The sequence below is a fragment of the Lampris incognitus genome, chromosome 7 (genome assembly GCF_029633865.1).
Source record: "Lampris incognitus isolate fLamInc1 chromosome 7, fLamInc1.hap2, whole genome shotgun sequence".
Taxonomy (NCBI): Eukaryota; Metazoa; Chordata; class Actinopteri; order Lampriformes; family Lampridae; genus Lampris; species Lampris incognitus.
Genome location: NC_079217.1, coordinates 12,315,711 through 12,338,936, shown reverse-complemented (window position 1 = coordinate 12,338,936; position 23,226 = coordinate 12,315,711). Strand labels below are relative to the sequence as shown.

Genomic DNA, 23,226 nt, shown 5'->3' with positions numbered 1-23,226 from the left:
CCCTGCACCCCCTCACTGTAGGGGTCAAGTGTTCAGCTTTTTCCTTTAATTTGTCACCCATCTGTATATTCCTGCTAATTTGTTGTTGTTTTTCTGCTTTTGGGCGGCGTGCTTATTCCACATCTCCGAGCTTTTAGCTGAGGAGCAACAACAAGGGAAGTGATTTTAATAATTTCCTACAAAAATAGGGGGACACAAAGCATCTGGCTGCTCTTTAGGAAATAAGACTAGAAACCATTTGTGCTCTCTTTCACATCATGACAACAGATGCAATCGGAGTGACATGTTTTGCTGGCTCACATGTTGGGCCCGCCTACGTATGAATGCACCAAGCTAATTTCACACGCTGTTTCCAAGACAACGATAAGTTAGACCTTCAAAGCAACCTTCAAATATCTCTATGGTCTTACCAAAAAAGTTTTTTTTTTTTAAAAATGACATTTTTGTATTTGTATATTAGGTATTACGACCAGAACCTTATGAAAACACTGAATATTTGCACTTTATATGAAAATGTGGGAGATTTGATGATTTCAGTGTTGAACTTTGCATGTTCCTTCTCTGTGTGGTGCGATAAACGAGGATGGGGTGGTGAAATGAGACGAGATCTGCTTAAAACAGACCTGTTTGATGGTGAGGCATGCTGCGTTTTTGTAGTGTAAAATTCTTTACTTAATCTGGCCTACAGTTCTCTCGATGTAGGGTTTCAAAGCTATGTTAAAGTGATTCAACCCCAGTCTTAGTTCCCATTTGGTTTGTTGTTGTTGTCAGCATTCAAGTTCTCTATGTTCCCAAACTCACTTCTTTTCAATAGTGAGGGATGGTACCATTTCTGATATACATTCGGACTCATGCACACCTCTCCTAAAGATGAGCGCATATTTCAAAATGTGTTGGAGGAGCAGAAAGCTTCTACGCTTGATAAAGTGCACTGCAATCAGCAGAGCAGATCTTCAGGGGAACCACAGATTCAAGTCGGCTAAGCTTACTATGTAAATTGCTTTCACACTATCATTGCACATTCACTTGTAGGTCCTTGTGCATGGTGTTACACTAAGATCATCTGGATACTCACAAATAAATATGCCTTTACAGTTGTGTTGGAAAGAGAGAGGGCATTTGAATTATGTGCATTTCTGCTCATATATAGGTTTGTGGCACAACAGCAGGCTCGCATGGACATGAGCTTCCCATGTGCTTCATCCATCCATCCATTGTTTGAACCGCTTATCCTGCTGTCAGGGTCATAGGGATGCTGGAGCCTATCCCAGCAGTAATTGGGCGGCAGGAGGGGAGACACCCTGGACAGGCCGCCAGGCCATCACAGGGCCCACACAAACACACACACGCATTCATACCAAGGGACAATTTAGTACAGCCGATTCACCTGACCTACAGGTCTTTGGACTGTGGGAGGAAACCGGAGCCCCCAGAGGAAACCCACACAGACACGAAGAACATGCAAACTCCACACAGAGGACGACCCGGGATGACCCACCAAGGTTGGACTACCACGGGGCTTGAACCCAGGACCTTCTTGCTGTGAGGCGACCGCGCTAACCACTGCGTCACCGTGCTGCCCCCATATGCTTCATCCCCATGCCAGTCCAGCTGATGGGTTGTCAGACGCTCATTTGGACTTAAAAGTTAAAGTTTATAAGATCATTGGTTTTGTTGAATTTACTGACACGTGTGGCGAAACCTGGTCATTTGTTGAGGCCCTTTGTGAGTTGTTCCCCCCCCCCCACACCTTTTTCTCCCCAACTCAATTTGGCCAACTACCCCACTCTTCTGAGCCATCCCGGTCACTGTTCCGCCCCCTCTGCTGAGCCGGGGAGGGCTGCAGACTACCACATGCCTCCTCCGATACATGTGGAGTCGCCAGCTGCTTCCTTTCACCTGACAGTGAGACGTTTTGCCAGGGGGACGTAGCGCGTGGGACGATCACGCTGTCCCCCCCCCCCCAGTTCCCCCTCCCCCCGCAAACAGGCACCCGCGACCGACCAGAGGAGGCACTAGTGCAGCGACCAGGACACATACCCACATCCGACTTCCCACCCGCAGACACGGACATTGGGGCTGTAGGAACGCCCGACCAAGCCGGAGGTAACACGGGGATTTGAACCGCCGATCTCCGTGTTGGTAGTTAATGGAACAGACCGCTATGCTACCCGGACGCCCCTTATGAGTTTGTTTCGCCATATCTGCCCACCATCCAAAGCTTAGTTTCTTATTTAAACTTGCCACTTCTTGCCGTCCTCATCTGCTTTTTTGGATTTCACGCTGAGGACGCGTTGTATACGGTCTCCTGAGAAAGTTCTAGCCGACACCTATGAAAAAAGTGGATTTTGAATTTTTTGCAAATTGATTTGATTTGATATACTGTATTGTTCCCTGTAGGGAAATTCAGCTCTGCTTTTAACCCATCCTAGCTGTGTAGCTAGGAGCAGTGGGCAGCCGCCGTGCAGCGCCCGGGGACCAACTCCAGCTCGTCTCGCCATGCCTCGGTCAGGGGCACAGACAGGAGTATTAACCCTAACACACGTCTTTTTGATGGTGGGGGAAACCGGAGGACCTGGAGAAAACCCACCACAGACACGGAGAGAACATGCAAACTCCACACAGGATGACCTGAGATGACCCCCAAGATTGGACAACCGCAGGAGTCGAACCCAGGGCCTTCTTGCTGTGAGGCAACAGCGCTAACCACTGCGCCACCACAATTGTGCCATTGATGGGAAGTATCAAAGTAACAGTTGTTTGCATGTAAATCTTTGTGTGCAGGGCATGAGGACCTTTTGTTCATCTTTGACTATAACTCGAAGTTGTGTTACAGTGACGTTACATTGATATTTTAATAGGTTAAGCAAAATAATCCCCCGTAAGTTCAGTGACAGCGCACGTGTCCCCGTTTGGACTTAATGGACAGACAGAGTGGATGGAGACTCTGTGTGTGTGTGTGTGTGGGGGGGGGTATTTGGGGGGAGGGGCGGCAGGGGTCACAGAGTATACCTTTAAATCAGGCTATTTCAAAAACAATAGATCCTTGCATGAATTATGTTGCAGGACAAGTGTAAAAATTTTGTGACTCCCTGATCCTCCATTCTTGAATTTTTATCTGACTTCCTGCCGTGATTTCCTCTCGCGGGTCAAACATAATTTCCTACTTCGCGATCGGTCTGAAACATTTCACATGTTCCAGCCAAGATATCACTTAAGAGAAAGTCAAGACATTTCTGAGAATGAATTGGAGGAAATGACCGGCCGGTTTACTCACCGTGTCGTTTATTCAATAACAGCTCCACTTCTTTCCTTCTTTTTGCCCCTAGGTTAAACACTAGTGGTTGTTTTGTTTTGCTTTTTTTTTTCTACCGTCTTGAGTGGCAATGGATTTACCTTGGTTATGTAAAAGTAAGCATTTAAAAGCATTCTGTGGAAGGTATTCAAGTCGCTCCCGCCTCCTTCCCCTGCTGAAAACAAAGGCTGATCTGGCCCCCGGCCCCTGACTTGTTGGGACAGCTGCTCAGATGATCTGGGCTCGCTGCAGGTTCCATGATTCATTCTCTGAGTCAACATGGAGAACTCGAGCTTCGACCACACTGGAGACGGGATCCGCGGGCAGATTTGTGAATTTGAGTGTCTCCGTTTTACTTATACAAAACAAACAGTTGGCGAGGAGGCCTCACACGAGGGCCACCGGTCAGCGTGCGGCGCGAGGACAACGGAAAGGATGCCGAGTGTGCGATCCAATGAAAATGTGAGGAACTGCGTTTGTGTGGAAACGCTGCAGTGTCGGGAGATGTTTAGAAATAAACAAAAGCACAACCTGGCTCAGCATGGGAAATAGTTCCTTAAAAAAAAAACACCCCTCTGTTTTTTTTTTTGGGGGGGGTTTGTTTTGTGTGTGTGTGTTCAGTGAATACTCTCTTGCACTCTGGCAGAAACGAACCGTGAAGTGGTATTGATTGTTTTGTGATGTTTGGTTCCATCTCTATGGCTGTGAGGCAGATTTTGATAGTTCTTTGTTATCAGATTGGGTTTCTAAATTACCTTTCTGCGCTGTCGGAGAAATATGTGGCTGTAAGGAATTTTCTCCCGTGCTCGATAGAGAAATAAACATCAGGCTAGTCACGTTGTCGGGAGAGCTCCAACGAAACCTCAACAACCGCCGCAACCTACAGTGAAGAAGAGTGCCGGCAGCTGAGGCATCAGTTAATAGAGACATGGGCAGACACACAGACAGAAACAGACAGACAGATAGATAGATTAGATAAGACAGATAGATGGATAGAGACAGACAGACAGACAGACAGATAGATAATAGACACAGATAGATAGATAGATAGATAGATAGATAGATAGATAGATAGATAGATAGATAGATAGATAGATAGATAGATAGATAGAGACAAACAGACAGATAGATAATAGATAGATAGATAGATAGATAGATAGATAGATAGATAGATAGATAGATAGATAGATAGATAGAGACAAACAGACAGATAGATAATAGACACAGATAGATAGATAGATAGATAGATAGATAGATAGATAGATAGATAGATAGATAGATAGATAGATAGATAGATAGATAGATAGATAGATAGATAGATAGATAGAGACAAACAGACAGATAGATAGACATTGCTAGCTAGATAAGGCAGACAGATAGATACGTAGATAGATAGATAGATAGATAGATAGATAGATAGATAGATAGATAGATAGATAGATAGATAGATAGATAGATAGATAGATAGATAGATAGATAGATAGATAGATAGATAAGACAGACAGACAGACAGATAGATTAGGTAAGACAGATAGATAGATAGAGACAGACAGACAGATAGATAGATACAGATATATAGATAGATAAGACAGACAGACAGACAGACAGACAGATAGATAGATACAGATAGATAGATAGATAGATAGATAGATAGATAGATAGATAGATAGATAGATAGATAGATAGATAGATAGATAGATAGATAGATAGATAGATAGATAGAATGGTGGTTAGATTTGTTGATTCACAGGAAGGGGTTCTTGGGTTGCATCCCCGGTGCTGCATTCTTCCCTTGGTGCTCACATGGATTAACTTTTGTGCTCCGTTTTCCTCCCATACTCAACACTCCCCTATAGGATTATAACGGCATATAGAGCGAACAGATGAATTCCCGAACGTGTCTTTATCTCCACTGCCACTTCTGTCCACATTATGGATGCATGATCGCAGCCGGGTACCCTGAATTTGAATTTAGCCAGAGACATTTTCAGATTTGACCTTCCATCTCTCTTTAATGACCTCTAAAAAAGTCAAGCCTCTGCCCTGTTTGTCTGTCTTGTCATGCCTCTTGAATGTGCAGAAAGCATGCAGGCTCCCGCTCCAACCTCCCTACCTTCTTTATGTATTTCAAACATGCAGAAAAAGTAAATATGCAGTGTATGTTTGCTTTTTTAGGTTTTGATTTTATATATATATAAAACTGTTTTTAAAAGAATCACTCAACGGTAGGGAAAGTGCTCAACAAATGAGCAAAATAATCCAGTGACTCAAGTAAATTCTTCATGAGACAGTACAAGCCTGTTTCATGCCATATATATATATATATATATATATATATATGTATATATACACATCCATCCATTACCTTAACCGCTTATCCTGCTCTCAGGGTCGTGGGGATGCTGGAGCCTATTCCAGCAGTCATTGGGCGGCATGCGGGGAGACACCCTGGACAGGCCGCCAGGCCATCACAGGGCCCACACACACACATTCATTCCTCGGGACAATTTAGTATGGCCAATTCACCTGACGTACATGTCTTTGGACTGTGGGAGGAAACCAGAGCACCTGGAGGAAACCCACCTAGACACCCATGCAAACTCCACAAAGAGAACAACCCGGGACGACCCACAAAGTTGGACTACCCCAAGGCTTGAACCCAGGACCTTCTTGCTGTGAGGCAACCGCGCTAACCACTGCGCCACCGTGCCGTCCATATATATATATATATATATATATATATATATATATATATATATATATATATATATATATATATATATATATATACATACATACATACATAAATACACAGCGTTTTTTTCCCCGGAAACCATCACTGGTAAGTAAATTCCTTATGACAAGGTAGTAAATGGTTTGTTCTTTCCTGAGTAGCTTTATTGACAATTGATGATTGCTTATGGCATGAAACAGGTTTGTACTGTCTCATAAAGAATTTACTTGACTCACTGGTTTATTTTTTTCTCCCTACTGTTGAGTGTTTCTTTTAACAAAGTTATATATATATATATATATATATATATATATGAAGCTCAAATCAACAAAGTCTAAATGACTTGACTTTTGTGACCAGCCCGTCTGTATGCATGTCGATGTAGTTCACCTTGCTCCTCACAATGCACGGCAACATAACATACACAGCATTTAGCATATCGTGCCCATTGGGGTTGCTAAGAAGAAGAGGAGAAAGCCACTTTATTTGACATTCTCTTCTTACACTGAATTGTGATCCTGTGATCATTTATTATTTATTGTGGTACTGTCCTATCTCTGTGATCTAATGAAGGTACATATTGGTTCTCTATTTTCCTTTTCACATCCACATTGTGACCACACTGACCAACACATCCTCTTTATTTATCTATCAGCTGTTTTACCTTCACTTTAGAAAGCCACTGTATTTTGTCATTGTGCGGTTACAATGAATGTGTTCTCTGCATTTAACCCATCCTATTGTATAGGAGCAGTGGGCAGCTGCAGCGCCTGGGGACCAACTCCAGTTCTTCTTTCCAATGTCTTGCTCAGGGGCACAGACAGCAGCATTAATCCTAACATGCATGTCTTTTTGATGGTGGGAGGAAACCGGAGCACCCGAAGGAAACCCATGGGGAGAACATACAAACTCTACACAGAAAGGACCTGGGATGGCCTGGGGTTTGAACCCAGGACCTTCTTGCTGTGAGGCAACAGTGCTGACCACTGGGCCACCGTGTTGCCCGTATTACACATACGAAAATAAATTTAGTACACAAATGAAAAGGTATATTCCTCAAGAGGAACAAGATATTCCTTAAGAGGAACCGCTCCCTTACCCATTGGACGTTGTGCACATGATGTGCATGACGAGGTGGTAAATGGTATGTCCTTTCCTGAGTGGCTTTATTGACAGCTGATGATTGCTTATGGCATGAAACAGGCTTGTACTGTCTCATAAATAACTTGACTTATATATATATATATATATATATATATATATATATACACTACCGTTCAAAAGTTTGGGATCACCCAAACAATTTCGTGTTTTCCATGAAAAGTCACACTTATTCACCACCATATGTTGTGAAATGAATAGAAAATAGAGTCAAGACATTGACAAGGTTAGAAATAATGATTTGTATTTGAAATAAGATTTTTTTTACATCAAACTTTGCTTTCGTCAAAGAATCCTCCATTTGCAGCAATTACAGCATTGCAGACCTTTGGCATTCTAGCTGTTAATTTGTTGAGGTAATCTGGAGAAATTGCACCCCACGCTTCCAGAAGCAGCTCCCACAAGTTGGATTGGTTGGATGGGCACTTCTTTGAGCAGATTGAGTTTCTGGAGCATCACATTTGTGGGGTCAATTAAACGCTCAAAATGGCCAGAAAAAGAGAACTTTCATCTGAAACTCGACAGTCTATTCTTGTTCTTAGAAATGAAGGCTATTCCATGCGAGAAATTGCTAAGAAATTGAAGATTTCCTACACCGGTGTGTACTACTCCCTTCAGAGGACAGCACAAACAGGCTCTAACAGGTACTATTTAATGAAGATGCCAGTTGGGGACCTGTGAGGCGTCTGTTTCTCAAACTAGAGACTCTAATGTACTTATATTCTTGCTCAGTTGTGCAACGCGGCCTCCCACTTCTTTTTCTACTCTGGTTAGAGCCTGTTTGTGCTGTCCTCTGAAGGGAGTAGTACACACCGGAGTAGTACACCCACAAATGTGATGCTCCAGAAACTCAATCTGCTCAAAGAAGTGCCCATCCAACCAATCCAACTTGTGGGAGCTGCTTCTGGAAGCGTGGGGTGCAATTTCTCCAGATTACCTCAACAAATTAACAGCTAGAATGCCAAAGGTCTGCAATGCTGTAATTGCTGCAAATGGAGGATTCTTTGACGAAAGCAAAGTTTGATGTAAAAAAAATCTTATTTCAAATACAAATCATTATTTCTAACCTTGTCAATGTCTTGACTCTATTTTCTATTCATTTCACAACATATGGTGGTGAATAAGTGTGACTTTTCATGGAAAACACAAAATTGTTTGGGTGATCCCAAACTTTTGAACGGTAGTGTATATATATATATGATAATAATAATACATTTTATTTGTGCCTTTCAGAGCACTCAAGCACACCTTACAGAACACAGTAAAAAACAAGCAGCACTGTATCAGACAGCATAAAATCAAAACAAAGCAGGGTAGACAATACAAAGTTAACACAAGAGATCAGTATAAAATCATCATGTGCACAAAACTCAGTGAAGCGTGGATCAGACTGACCACGCCAGTTTGATAAGGTGCGTTTTGAGATGGGATGTGAAGGTTGAAAGAGAGTCGGTGTTAATGTCTTGTGGGAGAAGAACCATAGGTGGGGGGCAGAATGACTGGAGGCTCTAGACCCCATGGTAGTCCAGCGGGCTGATGGTGTAGTGAGTTGGAGAGCAGAAGAGGATCTAAGAGTGCGGGAGGGCGTGTGGATATGAAGGAGTTCGGAAAGATGTGAAGGAGCTAGGTTATTAAGGGGCTTAAAGGTGAGGAGCAGGATCTTGAAGTCGATACGGTATCTAACAGGGAGCCAGTGGAGTTGCTGAAGAACAGGGGTGATGTGATCTATGGAAGGAGTTCTGGTAATGACACGGGCAGCTGAATTCTGGACCAACTGAAGTTTATGAAGACACTTGAGGGGAAGACTAACGAGGACAGAATCACAGTAGTCAATACGGGATGTAACCAGGGTGTGAGTGAGTATGGTGGCGCCGTTAGGTGTAAGTGACGGGCGAAGACGATTAATATTGCGTAGGTGGAAGTGTGCAGACTGAGTAACATTGCTGATGTGAGCTTCGAAAGATCAAGGCCAAGTCCTTACCAAGGCTGAGTCTGTATCACAGTAGCCTGGGTTTGAATCCGGCCTGCTGCACGCCATCCTCTCCCTCCCCCTGCCTTCCCCGTCTCTCTACTGTCAAAGTGGATAATGCAAAAAAAAAAAAAAACCTTTAAACTTGCGTTCATTAAACATCAACTGAGACATGACTCATCTCAAACCTGCTCTCTGTGTTGTGAGAGGCACACTTCTATTTTCATGAGTAATCTGAGACCAGACACACTGAAGACTCCCGTCACACCTGTGTGGCGATGGAGAGGCCAAAGGTTCCTGGCGGGTGAAATCTGGTTCACGCTGGTTCTCTTCTGTGCCAAAGACCGAGCCAACAACCTTTCTTTCTTTCGGCACCTCCCTTACCAGTCCGTCCTGGGGAACGTGTGGGCCGGCGAGGATTAATGATGCCGTACCCAGAGTTTTGTCACGGCCACGCCTCGCCTTTATGCACCATGGCGAGGCAAACGATGGCTAATATACACTCTCGAGACGACAGAAGCGTCTCTAGCCGGTGTAAACATTATTGTTTTGCGTTTTAGGGTAAGTGACTCATGCTTCCCGTTGAATACTCATTCATTGAGTTTCTAGAATAGTAAGGCGTGTCCTTCTGCTGACAGTACACATATTTCAGCTAACAGCCAGCCGTGTCCAAGTGATGCCTATTTTTAATTTTTGTTTTTGGTTGTTGTTGTTGTTTTTGTAGCTATTTAGGTCTCCGAAAGTTCAAGTCCTTCTAAAAAAAGCAAGATCTGAAATGCTGCTGTCCTGCAGCCCCGTGGCTTGCTGTCAGAAGGCAACCCCTGCTGCAGGGAAAGTCTGCGTGTCACCGGCCGAGCTGAACTGAGCTGTCTTTGTGTGTGTGTGTGTGTGTGTGTGTGTGCGTTAGAGCGCACACTATGGGGAGTCAGCATGCAGGCCCACTTCACGTGGTTCTGAAGGTGAAGGGCTATTAGGGGAAAGGTGAGTACGGGACCGCTGCTGTCGGTTACTGAGTAACCCGGGGCTCTCTCCTGTCCCTTTAGGGCCTCTGCCGCCGTTTCAGCTAACACAGCACCCGCCTCCATCACATCCACAGGACTGTATTTCCTCGTCTGTAGTTTTCGTCTCCTTGACGGTAAACAAATGACAACGTCGTTGAAGCGGCACTTGAACGTTACAGCCCTGCGAGGCGGACTGGGAATCGGGGCCGGCTGAACAAAACTGACTCGAGTACTTCGGTAATCTCACATTTAAGCGGGGGGTCGAGCCCGGCGCTAACTCTAGCTTCCTGCCCTTTATGTTATCACCTTCACGTTGTCTCGGGCTACAGCCGGTGAGGATGTCGCCGCCTTTGACCGTGCAGCTCTTACGTCTGGGACATCTCAACAGTACAGCGTCATCGCGTCGCCTTCCCTTGTACGCTAGCGTCGAAACGGCGGGGTAGGTGAGGCAGCCGTGGTTTGCGCCTACGGTCTTGGTGTTTACCGTCCCTGAACGGAGAGGAGCGCGGACACATGAGAGTAGTGAGACCGGCTCTATGGCCATGACCACTGGGAATAGCACAACCTCTGGCCCTGTTTGTCTCCTCCCCCACCCATGCACACACATGTACACACACATGCACACATCACGGTCCTGCCCTTTTTGTGTCAGGATGGAAGTCACAAGACTTTGCTTCGAGTGAACGCTGGGGAGGGCCCGATCTGGATCAATGAGGGGGAAGACAGTGCTTCTTGTTGTAATAATTGACAGCATGTTGGATTACTCATAGTAACATTAGTCACGTTGGCTCTCTGACATGTTCTCCCTTCTCTCTCGGTGTGAACAGGTCCGACTGTCTCGCGGGCTTGTGTCGTCTGTTTTCTTGTGGCAAATCTGATAACCTTTCAGATCCTTTACAGAAAACTGAATGCCGCGCAGTTCAACGACATTAATCAAAAAATCTTGTCTTGTTTCAGTGGCTGCAGGTATGCAGCAGACCCCCCCCCCGCCCACTCGTAACGTAAACCTTCACGGCTAACGCAGTGCAAACAAGCACACAAGTAGCAGCAGGAATGAATACGATTGGTTGGGAAAATGTGACTGATCTCATCATTGGACAGCATGGCGGCCCAGTGGTTAGCGCTGTTGCCTCACAGCAAGAAGGTCCTGGGTTCGAACCCCGGGCCGTCCCAGGTCCTTCCTGTGTGTGGAGTTTGTATGTTGTCCCCGTTGTCTGCGTGGGTTTCCTCTGGGCACTCCGGTTTCCTCCCACCATCAAAACAGACATGCGTGTTAGGGTTAATACTCCTGTCTGTGCCCTTGAGCAAGGCAATGGAAAGAAGAACTGGAGTCGGTCCCCGGGTGCCGCATAACGGCTGCCCACTGCTCCTAGCTGCACAGCTAGGATGGGTTAAATGCAGAGTAAATTTCAACCGCACAATGACAACATGATTAATAAACAGTATTCTATTCTATTCTATTCTATTAAGTGACACAATTTGGAATTTACTGATCTTGTTTTTGTTTGCTCCAGAAATCTGAACCAAGTGTTAATCTGAACAAAGCAAACACATTTATGCAGGAGGAAAAGCTTGCACAACGAAGGTATGACAGCCAAACACTAAAGTGTGCGAGCGTCCCGGGGCCACGTCATAGGGCCCGACCTCTTTCTACAGATTTAGGGGGCAAGGCAGCTCCATCATTGGCTAATCGCTTGGCGGCAAGAGGCCAGTCCTCTTCTCCACGTTTCTCTCGGTCCTGCAAACTAACCAAACATTGCGGCGTCAACGTCCCTGGCGTGTTGTGTTACTCGGACCACCAGGCCATGCGTCCGGTCGGTATGTCTCCTCTGTGGCGGTGCCAGATGGATGCGCGTTGACAACCTCGTCTTATGTGTTGATGTGTATGTGTGGAAGCAATTCACGGGCCACCAAAGTCCGAGTCTTGAGACAAATGTAAAGCGGGTTCCCTGAACCGCGCCCAAGAGCATCGACAGCGTTGCGGACCATGTCGGCGGGCACATCAAGAGAATGAATTACCCTGAATTCCTGTTTCAGGTCAGTGCACATCTGTGTCCTTCTTTCTGCACTGATGCATACACGGTGCAATAAAACTGAGCCAAATTGGTTTGACAAGAGATAACCTTTCCAGATAATAAGGCGGCGTACAGATAATTACGAAGATGGTTAATAGACGGTTAGATAGGAGAAGCAACTCAAGTGTACCCTACAACAAGTGTACAATGCACAGCGTGCACATTACATAAGCACTGCCTTTATTCCAGTGGGCTTCGTAAGGGATGGCTGGATGCTGAGAGACAGCCAATGACTGGCTGGCAAAACAATAGCCCCCCCCCCCAAAAAAATGGCTGAGGTGATGAATTCCGGGGGTAAAAAAAAGCCATCTAGGAGCACTGACTAACAAAAGGTGAACACGGGTGAGACTATGAGTGATTGTAGTGGGTGGGGTGGGCTGGGCTGGGCTGGGGGGGTAGATAATTACAGCTTCTTTTAACTTCCCAATAAAAGATTGTTTTGCTGTCTGTTTTAACCAACCGGCGTACAGAATGCATCATTCTGTGTCTTGACAGTACGGCACAATAAAACACCTTGTGAAATAATACTATCTAATCTGAACGGATTACAGGTTAAAACTGTGCCCCTCTCAAGTGTCCACTCTGTGACAGACCTGCACAAAGTCCATTAAGACATTATTGATTTTCTAACAACTTTCTATCTTACAGTGCATTATCGCGGCACTGCACAGTGTAGAAAGATAAAAAACGGTGGGCAAAGAGAGCCTTCGTTGCTTGTTGTTGTCGGGGGGGGGGGGATAACCAGAGGAACACACAAGTAGTGATGGGTTGTCTTATCATCCTCGCATGCGGCCTCACATGAATAGATGTTGGAGGACTTGGGTACAAGGCCCTTTGTCTGCCAGATCCTGCCTTGCTGAGATCATGTCACTGAAAATCAATCTGAATCCGGGGGGCGCTTTTCCACAGCGAGCCCGCTGAGCCATCTCTGCGCTTTTAGGAAATCCGAAACAAAGCGATTTTCAGCACAAGTTTGACATTGTCGTTGTCAGTGATCCATTTCTGCAGGCACACAGGTAATTGCACATATTTTGAGGAGTAGCGTGAGCCACAGGACAGTACACTCCCCACTCAGAGCAACAACATTAGTATATATAAACTGAAGTTTTCCGCAATCAAAAAATTCTGGTGTTGTCCCTGCAAACAGACCACACATCAACTACAGACAGAAAATTGTATAATTTTTTCCCCCCCTTAACAACCGGTGACGGGGCAAAAGTGAGCAACCAGCTCAAGATGTATGCCATAGAAAAATGCAATTTCCTCAGTGCAAGTCATTTACAATGCAAGCTTTCCACTGCGGCAGAGGACGTAACACAGCAGGTCGCCACCCGGGGACATTTAGCGCACCGGCAACTCTAAGCAAGGCAAAGAACTCATTAATGCTGCAATTATCCTTTAACCTAAATTCCTACCGGTCTCTTGCTTGAACAGGCAAACACCCGGCGACTGCTGTCATATGGAGTGGATGATTGGGTGAATGTTTGCCACCTCGGTCACCACCGCCTGCCTTTAAGTGACTTTATCAGCTTTCGCATTTGCTGCCTCATTGATACTATGGCCACCTGTGTCACTGACTGGAGAAACCTCTCCTGTGCTGGGGGGGTTGCATCCCCACATGTGGCTGTATATGTTCAGGTGGCGGTGTTACAGAATTTCTGAACTCCCCAGCACAATCTGACCCCCCTTGGTGTGAGGCTAGGATAGGTTAGACTAACCGTAACCCCTAACCCCAACCCCTCCAACCCTAACCCCTTAACCCCCTAACCTCCCCAATCCTAACCAGTTCACGCCAAGGAGAGTCAGATTCTGCGGGGGAGTCGGAAAAGTCTACAACACCGGCCGCAGTATGTATACTTTTGCTGCTATCGAGGCGCACATAGGAAGACAAAGTGAGATGCTGTAATAGTGAGGAGAGGCCAACAGGCCATTAGCTACACAGACGCCACAGCTTTTTTTGGAGTAAGACATATCCATCTTCTTCAAGAACTCAACAATTTCAAGACTTCACCTCAACAAGAATGTTGAGGTGAAATAAAAAGAAAGTTACTACGAGGACTCTGACTTCTTGATATTGTGGCTTTTAAGCCAAACGAGTGTGGAAGGAAATAGAGAGAGGGCTGGTCTATTCAAGGGACTTGAGTGTCTTCCAGATGCTGAACTTTGTGGTATTCGGTTTGCTCTCTGGACTCAATGTCCTGGCCAGGGATATCGCTGCGACATCCGGCAGGCCGGGGAAATCCTGGGAGTACTACCAAGTCTGGCAGAGCCGTCCCAAATCAGGCCTAGCTATCCAGAAGCATGATGTCATGGCAGAGATGGATTACTGCTCTTATGAACAGAAACCACAGCGGTATCTAAGATCAAGACCAACTTATCTGAATCGTTTTACAGCCGATTTATTGAGGATGGATGCTGTCAAAGGCTCAGTACTATGACGAACTGTATAACCGAACGGCGTTTACTTTTGAGTCGGGAGAGCCGAGTTGGGCAAATATAACTACGTAGGAGAAGAAATATGAGAAGATTCACACCATTTTAAAATTTACTGGGTTTTTATTTTTTATTTTTTACTTCGGTACCTTTTGACCCAGTACGGGGACCAAAAACGTAACTTTGGTGTCTAACTTGTTTCGTCAGTTATTCCAGCAGGTCTTTTACAAGGTAAATCTAAGATAAATTCAACCAAAATGGTCCTTTTGGATCCAGGCACTCAACACACCTTATAGCGATGGGCAAATGAGTAGGGTAATAGCTAAAGCTCTCTGACCACTGTGTTATCTAGGAGAACAAACCATCTTTATTTAGACAGACAGGCAGGCAGACAGATTGGCAGACAGACAGACGGGCAGATAGATTTCGAAGTAAATGGTTAGTATCATTATGGTTTTTGTCCTTGCATCTCAAACTTGGCAGATGTCAAATGAAAAAGCAAAGCACACATTAAAACACAAGTTACAGCTTTATCTGTTGGATCTCGAAGTGATCTTGGACAGTATGTGTAAATGAATACAGACACCGGTAAAGGCAGAGGGGATCCTTAGTATGAAAAAAACAAAGACAAAAAGGGAAATGAGAGACAAAAGAACATGGAGGGGGGAAAAAAAAGAACAGTTACGTATTTTCTATACGTTCTGTTCTTTTGCTGTTCTGGTTTTCCCCTAGAGATACGGGAAAGAAACAAGGAGTCAGCACGGAGGAGACAGAAAACAAGCGGTGATAACTCTCTCTTTTTGAGGTCATCTTGGTATTCTGCTGCCTCCTTACCAAGCGAAAACTACCCGCCCCTGTGTCCTCAAAAAAAAACCCCAAAATAAAACAAAACAAAAAAACCCAAACATCTTGTATCAATAATTGTATAATTACAGTTATATACATTTGTGTGATCGTACAAATATAAACTCCATGACACTTGTAACCCACAGACTGCACAAGACCAGTATCTGGGCAGGGTTATGGGATAAGCCTGTTAAGCATCCCTCAGGTCAAGAGGGCCCGAACTTGCTGGGGGGATCTGGGGACCAAGTTGTCTGTGTCCTTGTAGCCATTGGCTGGGCTGGTTGCTGCCGTGTACACCTCTCCATAGGCCCGACACACCAGTTCTGTTGACTGACGGAAAATCTGTTCCCTTCAGAAAAATGAATAAAACAACACACTTACAGATTAGTTTCATAAGAAAACAAAACGCAGCAGACCACTGCTCAAGTAGGTCTACAACCTGTCGAGAGGAAAGCACAAACGTGGCGCCGTGGCACAACTGAACACCGACCGATGGTTGAAACAACCCGTTTAGGAGAGTCCTGTGTAAAATATCATTTCAACTGTGGCTTTTTGTTGTTGTCACTGACATTTGTGTGTCCAAGCTGTTGCAAAACAATGTAGACTACTGTGGTGCACACTGCCCCCTATGGGCACATCTGAGACCGAGTGCTACTCGAGCATCAGGGGTCAGCCTCAACTTAGTTTCATCCTGAGAAAAACTGTTTGACCACTGAAACGTCCCATGTTGGATTATATTCACGGACAGATGCACAGGAAACTGTACACTCCACATCTATATCAGGGATGGTCTCCTTCAATTGAGGGTGCTGCATCACCTTCATTGTTGTAAAGTTGGATGATATAAAATGCATCCTAATATTGATCCTGACTGTGGCCGATGCAGAATGCTTCCTGCTTTATTTGAGCGTATGTTTGGGCATTAAACTGAACTAGATTATTTCCAGAACTCTAACTTTCAATGTTATTTATGATAGTGAGACAAAATGTTGACCCTGATCCATTGCCATTGAAAGGGATGGGATTGAGGGAGACTAAATTTGTTGCGTGATTTCTCAGAGGGAAAGATTCCTTTCACGTAAAGATCCTGCAGAATTTAGATACCAACACGACCCCCACAACTGAAACGGATTATTTGAACATAACGGAGCAATGCGATCCAAAGTGCCTCTTGATTCTGGACCACATCTTAAGGGACTGCACTACGACTGGATTGTCCTTTGTAAAGGCAGAGGGGCAGAACAGAGGTGCACCAAGAGAGGTGCAAACATAAATTCTGTTATCTACTCTGGTCTTCACTTTACCATTATAATTTTTGGTGCGGATTTGTCCCTTCTGTTCAGAGAAAAGATGTTTCTATTATTTTTCTTTTTCCTCAGCTGCACATTTTTTTTTACAACACCTGCACAAATTATTGGTTGCATGTATGTGAAGCACGTAGGCTTGATCACAATGCAAACTGAACTACCCTAATCACACTAGAGTATAATGTTGCATTAGGCAAATACAGGCCTGCGGGCCTACTTATTCTGTTACCTGACTGTGTGTAGGACTATGCTTATGCCAAAGAACTGGAACTAGATTTATCCCTCTGCTAAGCGTACAGCGAAGCATTGAGTAGCACACCTGAAGAGCCCTGGGAGAGGACACAAAGACACAACGGGAGCACCTCAGTTCCAGCCTGTTCAGGCTCTTGAGATCTATCTTTTTTTTCCCCTTAATTGGCCCACAGAGGACACACGGGAACAAAGAGCCGTAATGCTGCCTCGAACATGAAATGAAAAACGAAGGGAGCCTGAAAAAAGTCAATTAAACATGTGCTCTGTGACTGTGACCTAATATTGTGTGATTCTGGAGTGCCTGTGGGTGGGGTTTTTTTCTATATGTTTTTTTTTTTTTTTTGTATTTTGTATTTCCCATTTATGTGAGTGAAAGAGCAGATGGAGAGAGATGTAGAAACAGAGAGACAGAGATAGAAAGATAGCTAGAGAGAGAGAGAAGGGTTCAGGGGATGTGAGTGAGAAGTGGACCAGAAGCTAATTAATGGCGTCCTGCCCATCAGTCCCCCCGTGTCCATTAATAGAGAACATTAACCTGAGGTACAGAGAGTGCTCCTCAAGCCTGCTGCACTTCCCAGTAAACGTGACTCACGAAGCGCCCACCCCCGTGTCGCAGATTGAGCTAAAAGCATGTGCATTTTCTGAACAGGAGAACAAATATGCCCAGCCTTAGCAGGCGCCCTCTGAATGTGTCGGCAGGTTTATAAATTTAGAATCAAACCTCACAATGGGTTTAGTGAAGTGTTTTGTTTGGTATGTAGTAATGGCTGCATTGCATCCAAAGAACCTAATGGATATTGGTTATTAGGTCAGTGTCTATTTTTATCACTTGTAGGCCTTTTCCAATACTATGCAATGTGGCGAACATTTCACTTGAGAACCTGCATCTATGCGGTTACTTCCGAAAGACATCCCCGATATGACAGACAGTTACTCACTTGATAGCTGCGCTGAGTAGAAAGTTGAGCTGCGGCATCACAAGGGTGTCAGGTGATGACAAGTACCTATCAAACTGGACCTGTTATGTTGAATGAGAGAGACGGTAGTGAAAAAAATGGTAGTAATAACACGAATATTACCAACATGGATAATGCCAATGTTACCACCAATGTTATTGGTGGTCGTGTGGCTCAGGTCCTAGGCTGCTCCGGGGGCGTCAGGACGCTGGTTGGCATCCTCCTCATCATATTCTTTATACAGCTTATAAATCCATTATAATTCTATTATCCTCTTTCATCGGGAGAGATTCCTCCTCTGTTGCTCTCCCTGAGGGTTCGTCCTATTTTCTCTCCCAGTTAAAGGTTTTTTTGTTCAGGGAGTTGTTCCTTATCCGATGCCAGGGTCTAAGGACAGAATGCTGCATTGCTGTAAAGCCCCCTGAGGAAATTTTGTAATTTCTGATACTGGGCTATACAAATAAAATTGACTTGACATAATGGGAGAAGAAGCAATTAAATATCACTGTCACGTGACAATACGCTGATCACTGTATGAATACTGTAGAGTACGACGTTATTCAGTTGTCTTCTGCTACTGTAAACTAACTACATGACCGCAAGTGTCCCATGAGAGAGACCCACCGGGTCAAGCTCCTGATATGTGAAAACTGGTCTTAAAAAAAAAAGGATTATGATTCTGGTTGTTGCGGAACCCCTGGAGGTGGCAGGGATTGAGTGACTTGCCCAACAACACTTCATCTGAGTGGATGACTGCCAACACAGGGATTGCAACTAGGTCCTCTCAGACCAATATGGCCCCATGCCCTACCACAGATCATACTGTTCCCCAGTGGTATGTTCTATATCGAGGCAAAATCTACTTAGAAATACATGCAATTTTGCTTACCAGTGCAGCTTTCAGAGAAGAGCTATCCATACTGGGGAGGCTGGAGAGCGGGCCCTGGGACATGAGGGGGGGGGGGCAGTGGTTTAGAGTGTGTTTCAAGGTCACAGTGATGGAAAAGCAATGATGATGGAAGAGCAATGATGGGGAACCAGAGCATTAAGTAGCTGAGGTCTCATTCATTTAGGCCTGCAGTGCCGAGGGCTTCTTTTGAAGCTGCCCATCTCCATTTTTTCCTCAGTGGCTGCTGAAATTGAATAGGTGACAGCCCTTTGGGGCCTTGAGGGTAATCCTCCACCTCTGGGACTGAAGTGACTGCTGTAACCTAAATGGTCAGCAAATGTATTGTTGCTCTGGTCAGAACTTGACAGGTGTAGGGACTTTTTTTGTTGTTGTTGTTGTTACAAAACAATTCGGTACTACCTTACAATAACTTTACCCTTATAAAGTATTTGGAAATGGTTTATAATAAGTTTATTAACTAGATAGCAAACACTTTATAAATCATTAATAAACAGTTTTCATACATCAATGCGGGCTCACTATTTGGCAGGATCAAGTTGCTGCTGCTCTTTTCATCTGTCCTGTTAAAGCTCAGATCTTGCTCTTTGCCAGCTATGTAACCAACGAGCTCTGAAGCATAACAGCACAGATAAACGTGGGTCACTGCTGCCTTTGTATCTAATGTGTTATAACAGCTTATTAATGATTTATCAAGTGTTCAAGACCTAATTAACAAACTAATTATAAACCATTCATAAAACCTTTATGAGGGCAGTCTCATTGTAAAGTGGTACCAACATTTTTTTTTTAAATGGCCCAAATTATGACAAGCAATTTTCATGATATGGGAAAAAAGGCAACTTTTATAGAAGAAACACTCAATTTAAAACCCTGTGATTTTAAATGGTCAAAGGGATCATGTAAAAACATTAAATCTACATACATTGGCTGTCTTACAATCATTGTAACAATACCTGTCCTGTACTATCCATCCATCCATCCATCCATCCATCCATCCATCCATCCATTATCTGAACTGCTTATCCTGCTCTCAGGGATGCTGGAGCCTATCCCAACAGTCATTGGACGGCAGGCAGGGAGACACCCTGGACAGGCCGCCAAGCCATCACAGAGCCCACACACACACACACACACACACCTAGGGACAATTTAGTATGGCCGATTCACCTGACCTACATGTCTTTGGGCTGTGGGAGGAAACCGGATCCCCCGGAGGAAACCCACACAGACACGGGGAGAACATGCAAACCACACAGAGGATGACTCGGGACGGCCCCCCCCCCCCCCCCAAGGTTGGACTACCCTGGAGGCTCGAACACAGGACCTTCTTGCTGTGAGGCGACCACACTAACCACCGTGCCACCCTGTCCTGTACTAAATTGGTTATATTTGTTTGATTGTTTATCATCAACTGGACGACAACTGTTGAGTTGAGACTCCCTCAACTGATCAATTAGTCCCAGTTTTCCACTCAAATTGTTAACACACTTCTTATTTAAGCAAAACCCACATGACAAACAGAGTGAGGGGATGAGAACAACTAAGACAGGTAAATAAGACGGGGCCTGAGGAGGGAAGGAAGTGAGAGCACAGAGAGAGAGAGAGAGAGAGAGCTAAATGAGCTGAGCGAGTAGAGCTGTGGCAGTAACAGGGTGTGGTGTGTCCTGACACAACCCGGAGCTCCAAGGCTCGCTTGCTAAAACCACAACTATGGGTCTTAGTCAGCCTTACAGTCGAGTGTGTTAGAAAACGGAGAGGCAGGGGTAGGAAGAAACCTCCCGAGCAGCAGACTGTGAAAGTTGATATATTTCAATAAAGCATAATATGATCTGCCCCCGCTCCACTTATCCCTAATTTGAAAATCGGCGAAGAAATGCTATTATGCTGAAGACGGCTTGGCTCTGTAACAACCATGGCGATAGTTAGTCTAAAGACCAAGGAGGTACTGTAAACAATGGTGCCGGTTCCGTAAAAAAATCTTAAGGAGGCCCTCAGGAGAAGCTTAGGAAAAGACATGTCAGAGAGTAAAGCTGAGGAACATGTTTACACTATCCTGCTTTTTTCAAACTGTCCGTTTTTTTTTTTTCAAGAACGCTATGAAGCCGGGGAAAGTGGGTTAGCCGAACGCTGTGCCTGACCTTCTAAAGTTTAGAAAAATGTCTGCTTCTTTTGGTTTTCGAACCGCGTTTTGTGCAGCCCGACTAATCACAGTGAAGGACGACGTGGGGTTGAGCGCCATGTAGGTCGCTGACGGTTTATAATAGTAATGAGAGTCAGGTCGGAGCTTGATTGTGTGCTCGCTGGTTCAAGTGGGTGGCATTTGTTAACCTAATTCCCAGAGGCTCTGCCCATATAAAGTAAGCACTTTTTTGTCTACAGAGCAAAGTGCCAACATGTCCCGGATTCACATTTCTTTAGTATGACAATCAGCAAATGCGCGAGAGTGTGGGTGGGGGAAGGTGAACCACAGCACTTTCTCTGGCCTCACAGAGGAAACCGTCGCTCTGATGACACCTTGACATTAAAAATGATTTTTCTTGTGATAGGCAGGGTGGGGTTTTTTTCCCTCCTCTGCTGCCACATTGCACAGCGATGCTCAAAAGTTCAACAGCTTCCACTTTGGGACAAAATGTATCCCCATTCCCTTCGCCTCTTCCTTCCTCCTCCGATAAAATCTTCTTCTTCTTGTCGGAGATCATTCCATCTGCCAGCATAATTTGCATTTAGTGTCCGAGTGTAACCAATGATAAGAATTGCTGCTTTGGGGCATCTGGGTAGCGTGGCGGTCTATTCCGTTGCCTACCAACACGGGGATCGCTGGTTCGAATCCCTGTGTTACTTCCAGCTTGGTCAGGCATCCCTAACAAGACACAATTGGCTGTGTCTGTGGGTGGGAGGCCGGGTGTGGGTATGTGTCCTGGTTGCTGCACTAGCGCCTCCTCTGGTTGGTCGGGGCACCTGTTCAGGGGGGAGGGGGGAAATGGGGGAAATGGCGTGATCCTCCTACGCCAGTGTTTCTCCGCATGCGGCTCGTGAGACTTTGTTTTGCACCTCATATAGATCAACTGATAACAATAAGAACATAGCTATAACTTACTTCTATAGGTTCCTGTTTTAGCACATTGAAATGAATTATCCAGCAGATGGCAGCAGACTGAAGATACGTCAAAGAACGTAGGCTACGTAACAGCGTGGGATCATGGGTAGACATATAGCCTATGTGTGTAGCTTTGTATTTGCGAAATGTTTTGCAAGCTCTGTGGCTCTTTGAGGAATGGTCTTACTCATAAGTGGCTCTCCTAAGAAAATTAGTGAGTACCACTGTCTTACGCGCTACGTCCCCCTGGCGAAACTCCTCACTATCAGGTGGCTGGCGACTCCGTATGGATCGGAGGAGGCATGTGGTAGTCTGCAGCCCTCCCCGGATCAGCAGAGGGGGTGGAGCAGCGACCAGGATGGCTCGGAAAATAGGGTTAATTGGCCAAGTATAATTGGGGAGAAAAAGGGGGGAAAAACTCCTGTGTGTGTGTGTGTGTGTGGCTCCAGCATCCCCGTGACCCTGATAGCAGGATAACTGGTTTGGATAATGGATGGATTTACTGTTATATATATATAATTTATTATGCTTTTTAACTTTTATCTTTACCATTTACTGTTGATTTTTCCCTCTTGCACCAACATACCAAAACAAATTCCTTTATGTTCTTGTACTTGGCAATAAATATGATTCTGATTTATCTGCTGTATGCTGACTCTCTTGTATGTCACTTTGGATGAAAGTGTCTGCTAAATGAGTAAATGTATTGGATGTATTGGAGCCAATTATCTATTTTCACACACACACACACACACACACACACACACACACACACACACACACACACACACACACACACACACACACTTTATTGTGGGTTTTACTTAACTGGATGATAAACAAATTAACATTGCCAGGTGAGGACCCTTCCTGAGGGGCAACCCAGACCCGGATATATTTTCTTAGTAGTCAAAGCAGTACAATGTGTGACCTGTTCAGCAGTGTGCTGCTGGACGCAGCTGTAGATGTAACTCAGTCCAGCTCTGGTCAGCACATAAGACGCCTGCTCGTTGATCAGCGTGTCAAGGTGAGCCTCAATCTGGAAGACACATGGGATCAGAGGATTTTAGAGACCAAAACAAGCCCGTGTTGTCGATGAAGAATGCTTATGAGAAAGGAGAGGCACTGCAGTAGTGATAAGAACATTTCAACAGGTGTTCTTGTGGTGCTCGATCACAATGGGTGTGCTG

General features: G+C 45.0%; 1 protein-coding gene across 1 annotated transcript in view; it reads right to left on the bottom strand.

Moving 5' to 3' along the window:
• Window positions 1-14,789: 14,789 nt before the first annotated feature.
• The window catches only part of cog6 (component of oligomeric golgi complex 6), a 33,690-nt gene continuing 25,253 nt past the window's right edge, over window positions 14,790-23,226 (bottom strand). Inside the window, exons 16-19 of the mRNA XM_056283441.1 lie at window positions 22,968-23,075; window positions 18,919-18,972; window positions 18,012-18,091; window positions 14,790-15,863 (exon numbers count right to left, since the gene is read on the bottom strand). Of these exons, the coding sequence (XP_056139416.1) occupies window positions 15,716-15,863; window positions 18,012-18,091; window positions 18,919-18,972; window positions 22,968-23,075 (390 nt within the window). The 3' untranslated portion in view covers window positions 14,790-15,715. The remainder of the gene's footprint in view (window positions 15,864-18,011; window positions 18,092-18,918; window positions 18,973-22,967; window positions 23,076-23,226) is intronic.